The sequence below is a fragment of the Rattus norvegicus genome, chromosome 11, assembly GCF_021556685.1.
Source record: "Rattus norvegicus strain SHRSP/BbbUtx chromosome 11, alternate assembly SHRSP_T2T, whole genome shotgun sequence".
NCBI classification, from domain to species: domain Eukaryota; kingdom Metazoa; phylum Chordata; class Mammalia; order Rodentia; family Muridae; genus Rattus; species Rattus norvegicus.
Genome location: NC_141544.1, coordinates 65896686 through 65911229, shown reverse-complemented (window position 1 = coordinate 65911229; position 14544 = coordinate 65896686). Strand labels below are relative to the sequence as shown.

The window sequence follows — 14544 nt, the reverse complement described above, 5'->3', positions numbered from 1 at the left end:
AAGGAAAGAAAGAAAGAGAGAGAGAGAGAGAAAGAAATTAAAAGAAAGAAAGAAAGAAGGAAGGAAGGAAAAAAGAAAGGTTAAAAGGAAAAGGAATAATTTATGTATGGGAGCAAGAAAAAAAAAACCCTTAATATCAATGACAAGGAACTAAACTCTAACAAGTAAATGTGAAAGCATTTTCAAAGTTAGAAAAGAGGTCAGAACTTAACCAGAAGCTGAAAAGGAAGGGAGAAGCACGAGCAGCATTTTAACCACAAGACTTCTGTCATAGGCAGCTTGACACAGCTGCACCTGGGGACTGTTAGGCCACCACTTATTTTGCAGAGGCACCAACTTCTTCATGTGCCTCTCATGGAGCGGTTCTGTTGTCATCTTTTCTAAACCTTGCACAAGCTTTTAGTAAGTGCTTATTCCCAAAACTACCTATGTGTCTTTGTGTGGTGGTATTTTGTAAATTCTGATGTCTTTTTGTGGGTGTGGTGGGTGATTTTTCTGTGATCTTATCAGAGTATTCATTTTCAAACTCATACAAGTAGTTGATTTGCATAAATGCACATTACCAAGATGTACATTAATTTCTGTTTGGCTGAAATTTGAATAATTCAACTGGGACGTAATTACCTATGAATGCTTCTCCGTACTTTCTTTTTGAAAAGTTGAAGATTCTTAAGCCTTATGATCCTTCACAATTATCTTTTAATTACTGTGTGTGTGTATATATGTGTATGTGTGTGTGTGTATGTGTATGTGTGTGTGTGTGTGTGTGCGTGCATGTGTGCACCCATGTGTGTGCATGTGGTGTAGTAGATATGGGTTCATGTTTGTGCACTTGAGCACATACATGTGTTTTTATGCATGTTTCTCATTTGGATGCTCTGCTTGTTGAATATGAGGGAAGATGGCAGTCAGTGCTAACAGTGGTACAAGAGGTTGTTACTTAAGGAAGAAAAATTAACTACAACACAAGACACCTTCCCTTCACCTACCATGCTACTATTTATTATTTTACTGAGGTTAATTGATTGTTGGACCTAGGGCCTTATTGGCAAGTATAATAGACTGAGATGTACGGTGTATTCAGCCCACCATAGAAAGCTCTTACCTCATGCCTGGCTGTGCTCTACTGTATTGGTTTCATGTTGTCTAGGGAACAATTTCATTTCTATTAGCATATTTTTCCTTGACTGTGTTAATAATGTCTACCCACTTGCCTTTAGACAAGATTCATTTTCACAGCAGGGCACTTAATTTTCCTCCGTTCTGACTTTAATACCTCACTGACTCTTGAATTGACAGTTTTCCAAATTCAAGTGAAATAATGATAGCACTGATTGCCCTGAACATTGTAATTTAACTTCACCATTGCTTAGTATCCAGTCACATGATCATGTGTCCTCCCACATGACCTCACTGTTGGGGCTCAGTGTTCTAACAGTTTCATCTACTAGCCTAACGTTTTCTTTCCCTGTAGTCTGTTTCTTATATTTTTATTAAAAATTGATTTTTCCCTACATGATATGTTTTGATTATAGTTTTTCCTTCCCCAATTCCTTTCAGTTTCTTCCTTCTTCCCCTTTCATCTAGAGTCACACCCTTTCTGTCTCTAGTTAAAAAAAAATGGGCATCTAAGAATTAAAATGAGATAAAAACAAATTGAAAAAGGATTAAACAAACTAACAGGACAAGAAAGAGCTGGGGATTGGGAGGAGGCAGGGGAACCATGAGAATACGTATAGAGCAGATACACAAACATGTGAACACTCAGCAATTCCTTAGAAACATAAAAAATCCTGAACCATGATATGTATGCAAAGGATCTATAAGGTTTAAAAAGAAAAAAAAAGGTGTAGACACAACATTATGAGACAAAGAACTTTCAGAGGTGCTCTTGAGTTTCTTTTGTGTTGTCCATCTGCTGTTGGACCTGGGCCTACCCTGAGGAATATTTTCAATGTCCTCCTTTCCTCGTGTTCTGTGTCACCTTTAACCCCCCCAACCCCACCCTCCACCCCACCTCCCCACATACAACTTTTCTTCCTAGGTTTTGGGTTCATTTGCTTTGTCTGCAGTTGCTTCAGGCTGTGTAGACTGTTGTCATTACCACAGCATTTTTAAATTTATGCTTGGCCTTTCAGCCAGTGTAGGCAATTCATTTTCTGAGTCCATGCAATAAGAGTTAGTCCTCACAATGTTCTTGGTTAGACCTTGCATATCTTTCAGATCTGCAGGAGTTTCCAACTGGGAATTAGTGAGCTTGAAATACTCTAGACATTGAAAAAACTGCCTTGAAGATAATGAAGAATTTTCCAAAAGACAATCATAATCTACTTTCAAATGTGCTAGTTAGCCTTCCAGTCTGATTGGTGTTGGACTCTTCATCCAAACGTCAGCAAACTTCTTTTGTTATTCTCCACAATTTTATTAGCCCGGGCAATTTAAGAAAACTAGTGTGATCCAAATTTATCATTTCTGTTCACACATTTTGGTGTGTGTGTGTGTGTGTGTGTGTGTGTGTGTGTGTGTGTATGTGTGTGTGTGTGTTTAGGGCACGGAATGAGGGTGTGTCTGAGTGTTTTACTGAAATTAGTTCCCTTAGTTCCCTTTTCTGTGTGGTCAGGATGAAATCTGGGGGAGGAATTTTTCCATGAGTCACTTCATCTAATCTTCTTGATAGTCTGAGGAGTAGTACTCTCATTCCCACTTCAAGGATAAGGAGAATAAAAGGTCTCCCAAGGTCACACTACTGGAGGTGCTCACTGTCCTCAACTGTCCAACCGTGACTCCTGCTCCTTCTTTCAGGGCTCATTGTGACTTCTAGCTCTTTGTGTAATAACTCATCAATTATCAAAGCAGCCTCTTCCTCTTGGATCAGCTGAAACAAACCAACCTTCTGTACTCAAACATGAGGATTCCAAGAAATACCCATGCAGTATATTGATTGACATTAAGAATTTGGGGTTAAATGACTTCCAAAATTGTATAGATGGGTATCTACAGGCCAGAATCTTGAATCGATTTTTAAGAGCCAAACCATCCAAAAACTGGTATGTATAAACACACACACACACACACACACACACACACACACACACACACACACGCACACACAGCATGTATACACACATAAATAAAAATAGACCTTTAAAAAAAAACCGTTCAATCCAGCATTGAGTCCTGACTCAGATTAATATACATTTTCTTAAGCCCGTCTCTCTGTATCCTCCCTACATCTAACTTGAACAGAATACTTCTTTCTTTTCTCAGTACTCATCTTTTCTTGTCAGCCTGGCATTCTGTACACATCATCTTATAGATGATTGTAAGAGCATTCCTGGGTAGCCTCTCCTCTTAGCTCTTAGGGAGGAGAGAGTCTTTTTTATTTTGAATGTCATTGTGGCTATAGATTTAGCACTAAGTTTTCCCATGACATCTGTTGTTTCCTTGTTTCCTCACATTCATTGATGAATACTTGCTATTGACCCGTTTTCTGCCTCAAGCATTTCCAAGCTTATGTGTAAAGTTCTAATGTGCCATACTTCATCCCAGTTGGGAAAGAAGTGGAAGCTATTTTATTCTATCCAGCCATGCCAACTTTTGTCAGTAGTACCAAAGTCTGGGTAAACATTATTGTATTTCCCCCATTACTGCTCATAGTGTTATATCTCTGCCAGGGATTTGTCTAAATTCAAGGAAAAAACTCCTGTTCATTGCTGTGTGATAACTGTCAATTCAACTCCAGACTCCAGCAAAAATTTGGGAATGGGTTCCATACCCAAGAGCTGGGACTGGATCTGATTGTATCAGTCTCCCATTCCCTGCCTCCACACTCAAAAGGGAGGCAGTCTGGACAGCTATTACCTCATCATGCATAACAGAAGCAACATAAGAGAAGGAAGCCATGGAAAGAGAATAGCAAGCAGCCTATCAAAGAGTTACAAGTTGTTTCAAGTCATGCCACTGACTAACCTCCCTCGAGGGTCTCTGCTTAAAGCCAGTGGTGTAATCAGGTTGTCATCCCAACAGATGGTTGCAAAAGCAAATGATAAGTTTGAAGAAAACTCAATTTGAAAAAACTACAAGTTTGAGAAATTGAATGAGAATATTTTCTGAGACGCAAATGGGACAGAGGGAATAGCAAACGCTTTTGTGCATGCCTTCATTCACCTTCCAGATTTATGAAGAAATTTTATGATTCTAATAGGGATGAATGGTTATTCTTTTCTCATATCTCTCTTCATCTCCAGTAATTTTCAGTTGCTAGTTTGAATGTATGAATCAAACATAGTTTGCTAAAAACATGTGCAAACATCTCTGTACCATGGTCACACATGCATGGTTTAGATTTAAAATAATGAGATACTATACAACTTTTAAAAAAAAAGTATTGTCCTATATCAGCAGTCTTTAGGGCCAACGTGAATTGTGCTGAGTTTTTTTTTATATTTATTTTTTATTTATTAGGTGTGTTTATTCATTCTATGTGCATATGCCTTCATGTTACATGTGTGCATCTTATGTATGCAAGAGAAGGTCAAAAGAAGCATCAGGTGCCCTGGCACTACAGTCATAGGTGGTTGTAAGCTGTCATGTCATTGCTATAAACTGAATTCAAGGCTTCTGAAAGGGCAACACATACCCTTGACGCCGAGCTCTCTCTTCCAGCCTCTCATATAGCCTTTTTGATCAGACTGACTTTAACTCGCTGTTCTCTGTAGAAACTTCTCCCTCTGTGGACCAGGTCTTGAAGACAGACTGGCATATGGATTTATTATCTGTGTTCAAAGCAACATGCTCTGCCCTCCTTTTTGATGAATACTTGATATTCTGACCTGTTTTCTGTCTCAAGCATTTCCAAATTTAAGAGGTCTGTCAACAGAACTCTGTCTTCAAAAGCTTGATGGCCAGGGCATTCTGGCAGAAATATTTTTAAGAGTCAATAGAGTCTTAGATATTTTGGGGAGAGGTAACCACCAGCGATCAGAACAGAGTTCAACACTGGAGCACGGGAAAGATCTGTGAATAAAGGAACAAGTAGATGGAGTCATCTCTCTGTATCAGAGCCAAACTAAGCCTCAAAGACACGTGGTTTGCCCTTACTTTCCGTCATTCTCTCAGAGCAGACACCTGAAAGCACCAGGGCCATCTGAATGCCTCAGACCAGTGACAGTGCTTCCATGTAAAAACTTGGTGAGCGGCTGAGTTGTCACCTAGACTTTGTTTAGGGTGGTTAAAATCCAACCCAGAGGACAACCTGGATGAACTGCAGCTAAATTTTGGACATCAGTGTATATGGCAAGGAACATAATAGAGCGACTAACCCAAAATCATATAAAGCAAAAAGAATAGCAAAGAGCCCACCTCTGATGTATTTACCTTGTTCCTTGTTCTGCATCCTAAGAAGTGTTTATAAGAAACTGCATTGGTGTCATTACATACACAGAATGCAACAGTAATATTAAAGTTGCCTTCATTTTGAAATAGGACCACTTCTTAAATTTTTGGTTGTGAGCCGAGCTAGCCTTTAACGACTGAGCCATTTCTCCAGCCCAAGAGGACCATTTCTTAATCAACCTTCCTGGGTGCCTTATTGTAAACCAGGAAAGTATGAAGACTGTTTCTAATACTACAAAAATATTCCTGGGGAATGTTGTCATAAGATATAGTTCAGAGATGCCCAAGGGCTTTGAGGGAATTATCTATACTCAGTCCTGTCCTGAGTCATCCATCAGCCGACCGGCAGACTGCACAGACAGCCAGAAGATGAATGTGTGAGACATACAAAGGAGCCTCTCATGGGTGACTTAGACTGAATCTAAATATTAGGGACCTGTGAGTGAACTACCAACCACCATGAGTCAAATCATGAATGCAAATTTACTAAACTTTATTGTGGCAGAGATTGGGAGGGACAATAAAAAGATAAAATACTTAAGTTTACCCTAAAGGAAAGGGAAGAATAACAGGCACCCATGATCCTATCCCAGGAGGAGCATTGTATTATGGGAAGGTGACAGGCTGTAGCTTAAGGGAAGATGCAGTTTCAAATGCAAACCTATATGCTGCTTGCCACTTTTATCAAATTCTGACCTGCTCTTGTTTATATTTTGTAAATGAAATAATAATATCACCTACTGCCATGGTTGCTACAGGAATGCATGGGATAATTGGTTGTGATGAAATCAAAATAATCCTGTGTAAAATGAAATGTGTCTCTTAAAGCTACCTTTGGTAATCCAGAAGAAGGGAACAGATGAAGCAAAATTCTCTAGGGAAATATGGGATAAAGCAAGGGCAGGTTGTGATCCCAGAGGCCGTGAGTCCTGGTTCTGACAATGATGATGTCTAAAAGAGAAAATGTCTGTCATGAATGAATTGGGTGTAAGTGGCCCAGCAAACTTCTGCTGCAACCCTTTATACCTATGAAGTAGATGTTCAATGGCAGTTTTGTGTTGATTTATAGTTTTGCTAAACGGAAATGTTTCCTTTATTTGTTAATAAAGTTCTCAGTGTTTTTTGGTAGACTTAGATTTGTTTTGTGAGAACTCAACTACATTGTGAATTCTGCTTTGAAGTATCATGGCAGGTATTGAAAGCATATGAATAATAATAAATAATAATGATGGTAATAAAGAATCAAGGCTGTGGCCTATTGTTCTCCAACTCATAGTTGCTTGGCTACAAATGACAGTAGCATTCATATGTAGTCACAGGCACTGTTGAGAAGAAGAAAGAGTGACTGCGTGCTAGAGAAATGAAAAAGACTTTTGAAGGAGCAAGACCTATATTTGTCTTTTAAAATGGATACAGATTTTAAAAAAGGAAAAAAAAAATGAAGAGACAGTGGACCCCCTCCTCCCCCTCTCTCTGTCTGTCTCTGTTTCTATCTATATAGAGATAGATAGATAGGTAGATAGAGAGATAGATAGATAGATAGATAGATAGATAGATAGATAGATAGAGAGAGATGGATGGATGGATGGATGGATGGATGGATGGATGGATGGATGGACGGACAGACGGGTGGGTGGGTGGGTGGATAGACAGACAGAAAAACAGACAGATAGATAGATACGTGCATACACACTCATGCAGACAAAGTTTCCAAGCAAGACTTTCTATGTTTCTTCTATGGAATTTCTGGCTAAACTTTAGGTTACAACAGGAATGTTTATTACAAAAAAGTGAACTCTGACCCGTTAGCTCAGAATCCCATGGAGAAGGGTTTAGGAAGTCATACACCTGCTACTTTGAAACAGTAAGTAGGCAGAGCCTGCAGGAGGCTTTCACTCTGTTTTCCTTAGTCGTGGACTTTTCCTTTTCTCTTCCCCCTACCAAAACAAAACAAAACAAAACAAAAAAAACCAAAACAAAAAAAACCCTTATCAGACAATGATAACAACAGTAGGATCTCACTGCTTGGAAATAATACAAGAAGGAGATGAGGTAAATATTTGAGGGAAAGATTGTGCATGTGGTAAAGAGTGTGGAAATCTAAACAATACAAACAGCCTGAGAGCTTAGGATAGAGGAGAAGGGCCAGGGTGCTAACATGGACTTTGACATGTGTAACAGAAACATGTGTATAGAGAGTCTGTAGCCAAGGCAATAAGGAAGTTGATCTTTTGGCAGACAGAAACCCATCTTACAGAATTACCCTGAGTAATTCTGTCAGCAATCCTAGAGCAGCTAGAGCTGAGCCAAGACTCATTTTGGGGTTATTCACGCTTTGGGGGAACTAGGGTTTCCATGGGACCTGATATGTGGGGGCAGGGATCTGATGGTACATTAGATGGCTAAGTGGACATGTTGCATGGTAGGTAGGTCATGTTATGTGCTCAAGAGAAAGCGAGGCAAGGGGAAGGAGTTGTAATTTTAGGTAGGAAAGGAGCTCAAGGATGGCAGCAGGGCAGCAGTGAATGGAGGCGAGAAAACAAAACAAAACAAACAAACAAACAAAAAAAACCAAAAAAAACCCGAATGGGTCCAGGAGAAAAACCAAGTCCGCAGACAGAGAGAGCCAGAGGCCCCTGTGATCAGAGGGCGACTGACATATTGGCAGGGGGAAGGGGAAGGGGCAGGTGGCTGCAAAGCAGAAATGGAAGGAAAGGGACAGAGAACATGGGTCAGGTGGCTGGCTTGTACAAGGTCTTATGTTCCTCTTTCTCATCTGGTATGTTTTTGTTTGCAGAATTCGTATCACCAGATGGTGAGTATTTATTGTTTTGTTTATTAAAGATCTTTCTCATACAGTAGAAAATAGGCTGCAAACAGCAGGACTTTGAGCTTCACAGGGCTCGATTGCACTACAAACTCACCTTTAGTGGAAAAATGAACGTGTGAAAGGGAGGGGCCTGTGACAAAACATTAACTATGGAGAGGAAAAACAGCCTGTTGAATTGACAGAGGGACATTTACTTACCTGATATCTTTAAGTCCTTGACAATAACGTTAGGGGGAGGGGGAATGACACAAAGGAAGAGAAGGAAAGAAACCTTAAGGATGCCACCCAGTCCCCAAGTTTCTTAGCAACATTTAAATCAGGTTTTGCACAGTTTCTTCCCCATGTTCCTCCCCAATACAGTCCGGGCTTATTGGTCCTCTGACATAGAGACTTCACAGAGTGAGCAGCTGATCCTGTAACAGGCCCGCCTGGCAGGAATAAATACATTCTGAAGAGATTCATGCTTCCCTCTAGACCATCAGAAAGAATAGACTCCTGGAAATTTGAATTTCCCTAGAAATCTCCTGCTAAGAGAGAAAATGGCTAAAGCCCAGGGAAAATCCCCTGGGAAGGCTCAGCTCTTGGAGAAAGATTTAAAATTTGTCAAATAACCTTGAAGGAAAGATTCAGGGCCGAGACAGTGGGAGGCAGGGTATCCTACCTTGCTGGAGTGTTTAGTTATGTGATTTCATGCTTCCCGTTTTAAAGCCTCCCTTATGTCAGGACCCCAGAGATGAGCTTGGGGTGTGATCAGATCTCTTTGTTCTCCTTCATAATGTCGCTACATTGAAAAAAATCTCCTCCCCCCCTCTCTTTTTTTACTTTTCACTATTATTTTGGCCTTTCATTCTTTAACACCCCCCCCTTTCTCCCTGTCTCCTCTTTTTGTTGGTCGTTTTTTGTCTTTTGAGATAAGCTCTCACTATGTACCTTAGAGCAGGCTGGCCTTGAATTCATCCAGATTCTCCTTCCTGTGCCTCAGGTGGAATGCTGGTTTTAAAAGCATGCCCCAGCGCCTTTAGCATAATTTGGCCTTTTTCGGTGGCTTACTGAAAAAGACAGGTAGTCAAACCTAGGGAGAAAAATATAATTTTGGGGTGTCAACTACCTACAGCAAGTTGAGAGGAAAGATGACTGTTCTAGCAGCTGCTAGAGTCTTTGTTCTCAAGGACACTTTCCTAGTTTTCCCTTTTTGCTGGTTTTACCTCTGCTTATTAAAGCAGAACCAAACACAAACTTCAGAACTTTGTTTTGGAGTCTCAAGAAAGTCCAGCCCTTGGTAAGTTTCTCTTTGGTCAGTGTACTTCCAACACTGCTTCTTGGTTCGTGTTTGGGCTCTTTAAAGCAGTTTCATGATCTTCTGAACCATTTGGGGTGTCTGCCATTTGATGACTGGCTGTATCTCTTGGAGTTCTGCTATGTAAGGACTGTTATTGTTAAATCAAGACACATAAAAATCTCAGGTGTATTCAGAACCTGTACCTGCAGTGTTAATTCCAAAGATGCAAAGAGAAAGATCATCCACTCAAATCAACAGGACACAATTAATTAAAGCAAACAATTAATTAAGGCAATGCTTTTCATTCATGTACATGGGCTGCCTCCCCATAAGGCATGGTTTGAGATGTGAGGAAGACAAGGCTTTTACGGCTCAGGGACAGGGGAGTTTTAAATGGCAGATTTGGTGGGCAAAATAGGCAGGGTTACAGGAGTCAAACATAAGCATAATAAGTTGGTCATAACGACCTCCTGAAAGAAAGACATGATTGCAAAGTGGCCATAATAAAGTAGTTACATCAATCTTCAGAATCAATGGTGGGGTTGCAAGATGAGTTTGAAACAAAAACATGGTTGCCATTTCCTGGAGCACACAGTACAGAGCTATTTGTAGTTAAGGTTATAAATGGGATACAGCCCAATTCTTGAGACACAGAGATTTAATCATAAAGAGGAATGAGTCCGTTTGTCTTTACTACAAGATGGCTTTCAAGCCTAACCTGGAGGCAGGCTGGTTCATGATCGAAACCGTGACTGGGCCATTTTTGCAATTGGCCAGGGAAAGCACATTCCGTGATGAACGCACAGACTTGTGTCAGTGTTGACGTTTTTTTAAGTTTTCCATCAGAATAGATGCTGGGACATAATACATTGTGTTGTATGTCATGTCTTACAGTCCAGTATTTTAATATCTAAAGATGTTACAGGGGATTCTCAGTTTCTTTGGGGGTTCTTCGTCTTGAGGATATGGGAATTTGGAAATAGGACTCAGAAAGAAACTCGTGGGCCACTTAGTTTGAGAGAGAGCAAAACAGTTAGACTGGGGAGGGGAGTTTGTACAGTGTTTCATGGAGGAAAGAAGTCTTCAAAGTATGGGCAAGGATGCTCAATGTCGGCACAGACTGCTTGGGATTTAGATCCATAGGAAAAACAGAGTAAGGAAGAGGATGTGTCAGGCTTTCCTTGTTGCTGTTATTTATTTTTGTTCTCCTTTTCTTGGAGCGCAAGAGAAGAGTGCAAGTTTACCAGGAAAATTGCAAATAATTGCATTATGGGGAAGATCAGCAGTAGGGGATGCTACCACCACTGAGTACTTTGGAGCATCAAGTTGCCACCCCATATCTGAGCAATAGAATTCGGATTCTATTCATGCAGAAAAGATAAGTAGTTTTCCCTTAATGGGTCTTGGGCAAGCCCTAATACCTCCACCCTTCTTCCTTCCATGTGATATTTTGGATCTTGAGAAGGGGCTGTTGTCACTTTCCCTTCTGTATGTGGCTTTGTCAGGGAGATTCTACTTTCTTGGGGTCCAGCCTTTCTGTAGCGTTATATCCAATAAAGGGGACACACATTCTCTTTAGAATGTATTTCTTCCAGCGAGGCAGCCTGACCACAGAATTATGCTGATCCATTAAGTCCCACCCTGCTTGTGGCAGACAAAATTGAAGCTAAGGCATCTTTAAACTCATGCCAAGGTTGAATTGTAATCTCATTTACCATTTGGGAGGTGTTATCTGTCTTATAGTTTAAATAAAAATCTTAGCAGATATTTCCAAACTACCGAGTGCAAACCATAGTCCAGCTACTGAGGAAGGTAAGGAAACAATGAAAAGACAGATTTCTTGTGTCACCCTGAGCAAATTTGGACCTCTAAACAAAACTATATTGTAAGAGAAGGTAATGTCTTTCAGAAACAGATGTCTAGAATATTACTTAAAGACATGTAGGCAGTGAGTTAATTATTTTTTTCCTATATTTTAAATCTAAATGCTAAGGGAAATAAGCCGGGCATAGTGGCATATACCTTTAGTATTATTACTCAAGAGGCAGATGCAGGTGGGTGGATATTGAGTTCAAGATACCCTGATCTATATAAGTTCCACAGTGAAACATTGTCTCAAGAAACCAAATAAGCAAAGGAATAAATAAAATAGGTGTCTGAGGTTGTATTGCTTTCTAGTGGAGACAGCCCCAATAATACTGTATTCACAGTAGAATGAATGACAGAATAAAGAAAAAAAGCCCCCAATAACTTCATGAGCCTGTGTTGAGAACACTAATAAGATGAAGTCCCCCATGGGCCATGCTGCCACTGGGGGTCATGTTGATAAGAGTGACTTGTGTGGCTACCTGAGGCCATGTTGATGTCTGTGGTGCATGCTGCCACTGACAGCCATGACTGTGTCCTATTGCAGCTGGGGGTCCTGTTAGTATCTATGACCTGTGTTACCACCAAAGGCCACTGTCTGTGCTACCATGTGGAGCCATATTGATGTTTATTGGCCATGCTACCACTGGGGTGCAAATTGGTGTCCATGGCCCTTTTTGTCCAGGAGACTGTGTTGATGTCTTTGGCCTGTGCTGCCACAAGGACCATGATGGTGTCCATGATCCATGCTGATGAGCAGAGAGCCATGTTGATGTTTGTGATCTGTCTGACACCAGAGATCCTGCTAAGGTTCTTGGCACGTGATGATGCTGGAGACCATGTGGAAGTCCACGATCCATGCTTCTACTGAGTGTAAAGGGCAAGGAAGCTACTTTTGTCATGGTATTAATGACTGCAGACTCACAGTTGAGAAAAAGGGATGTAGAACTCTTCTGTGACAACCCCTATTCCCATTCTACAACCCACTACCCCCCAAAAAGTAACAGCCTAGAAAGGAAACCATTAAAGGTAACTCTTAAAAATTGTGATAAGGACATTGAAGTGTGGCTTTCCATAACTGAGGGATTCTGGCAGAGGTGCATGTGGGGAAGGACCCAGTGTTTTTTGTTTTTGTTTTTGTTTTTTTAAGCTGACCACTGGGTATTTGCCCATGCTCCAGATGGATAACACGTATTGGACTTGTAGAGTTTCTCCTCCTCCTCCTCCTCTTCCTCCTCCTCCTCCTCCTCCTCCTTTTTTTGGAGTAGGAAGGTTATAAGGATTGGGGTTGACCTGGGAGGACTGGTAAGTGAGTGAGATCGGGGTTCGTGATGTGAAATTCCTAAATAATCAATTAAAATATGCTTAAAGAAAAGCAACACTAACAAGAAGTGTTCTTTTGCTGGGTGTGTGCCAGTTTTGTTCAGAATGGATGCTTCCATTGGACAAGTTCTTGTCTTATTTCATCATATGCCAAGTCACCAGAGAAAATTGATACCCATGGACAGATTCACTCACACACTAGAATAAAGTGCTGGTATCCAATGGCAGACAAAGTTTTCCTAAGATTGTTTTATAGTCACTCTTAACTGTTGTGGAAAATATGCTACTTGTAACCTGCTCAAAGCTATTTAGTCTGACTATAGAGAAACTTAGTATCATGTAGCTTTTCTTTACACAGCAGAGAAAACCATTAATTTTGTGTGATGTCAGAAATATAGGAAGGCACACATTTGAAAGTCACTTTCAAGGTTGTCACAAAATGAGTCTCAGAAATGTGCATTTTCATTTCTTTTCCTGGAGAATTCAGATAGTTACAGTGTAAGCGTGAAAATATTTTAAATGCACCACAGTAGCTGAAAAGCAACTGTTTCCCCTGCCTGGGAGGCTCTTCTTTCTGTTTGAATGGAATAGCAAGGGCAGTGATGGACAGCTCTAGTTGCTCAGTTGCTAGGCTACATGTGTGCCTATTAACCTGCTTAGAGACAGTGAGGTTTCCAGAGTGTTGTGCAGGAATCCACCTTTGTTTCCAGGTAGAGGGGAAAAGGCCGTTTGACGTCCTCTTCTGGGCAAGTTTGGTTAGCAGGTGTGTGTGGATGAGGAAGGCTAAGGAAACTCTCAGGATAGAGGATCTTCAGAAAGCAAGCTGCGCCCCACACCTCACCTCAGGTGTCTAGTGTGCATGGAGTAGGGCTGGAGTCTCCAGAACAAAAGGCAGGGCAGAGCTTGGGTGGAACTTTTGCCTTCTTTCTGTTTTCCCAATCTTTTATGTTGTTAATTTTTAACTGCTTAGTTTTTCTATCTTGATAAAATGTGCAACATATTTAAAGGCTTCGTACTGAGTTTTGTTTTTCCTTCAAGGTCACATTCATATTTCTCTCACCTTCCCCCATGCCCTTCCCCCTTCCCCTTGTCTCCCCCTCCTTCCTCTTGCCCCTCCCCCCTTTCCCCATTCCCCTCATCTCATCTATAGAACTGCCTTCTGGAAGTGTAAACTTGTTTCCAGTGAGCCCTGTCACTGGGATCCTGGAGAATCTCCAATATGATGATTACGAATTTAAGGAATGGTATTCCTCTCCCACCCTCACATATCTCCTCCATAGAGACTCTGCCCGCCTCTGTCTCTGGAGTACTAGAATTAGTACCCACCCCAGCAAACAGCCTCCATCATTTTCTCCCACTGAGCTCCTACTTCGTCTTAGCTGTGTCATCAACCTCTCCCAAACTGCACACTTATTCCCAGTGAGTCAAATACTTGATTCATGTGCTGCAGATACTATTAAAGCCATATATAAGATCAATTTTAGAAATAAATAGGTCTTCTTAAAAGCCTGTAGTGATACTAGGAGTGAGTGAACCATTGCAAAGGTGGTTGTCCTGGATGGCCCCACCAGTATGGCCGTCTCCAGTGACCATTCACTGCCTCAGATCATACTTTGGCGCTGATATCCTCATGGTCTCCTGTGTGTGGCGTGAGTGCTGGTTTTCAAGCATTTGACTCTTTTCTATGTCCTATGTGTTTGCACAGTTTTAAATGTGGAACTTGTTTTTCAGGTTTGGGATAAAAGCAGCACCAAGGTCTCACCGAAACAAGAAAAAGAGGAAGTAGCCCTGGCAAAGACAGGTAAAAGAGTAGAGGGCTCTAGTTTGATGCTGTTTTCAGTCTTTGACTGCC

General features: G+C 41.0%; 1 protein-coding gene across 5 annotated transcripts in view; it reads left to right on the top strand.

The window, feature by feature from the left end:
- The window catches only part of Morc1 (MORC family CW-type zinc finger 1), a 205898-nt gene that overhangs the window by 173424 nt on the left and 17930 nt on the right, over positions 1 to 14544 (top strand). For 4 of the 5 annotated variants that reach the window (XM_087576598.1, XM_087576599.1, XM_087576601.1 and 1 more), the window contains one exon: positions 14424 to 14493. In XM_087576598.1, coding sequence (XP_087432724.1) covers positions 14424 to 14493 — 70 coding nt within the window. Of the gene's footprint in view, positions 1 to 8191; positions 8210 to 14423; positions 14494 to 14544 lie in introns of all 5 variants that reach the window. The other variant, XM_087576600.1, reaches the window with a different exon arrangement.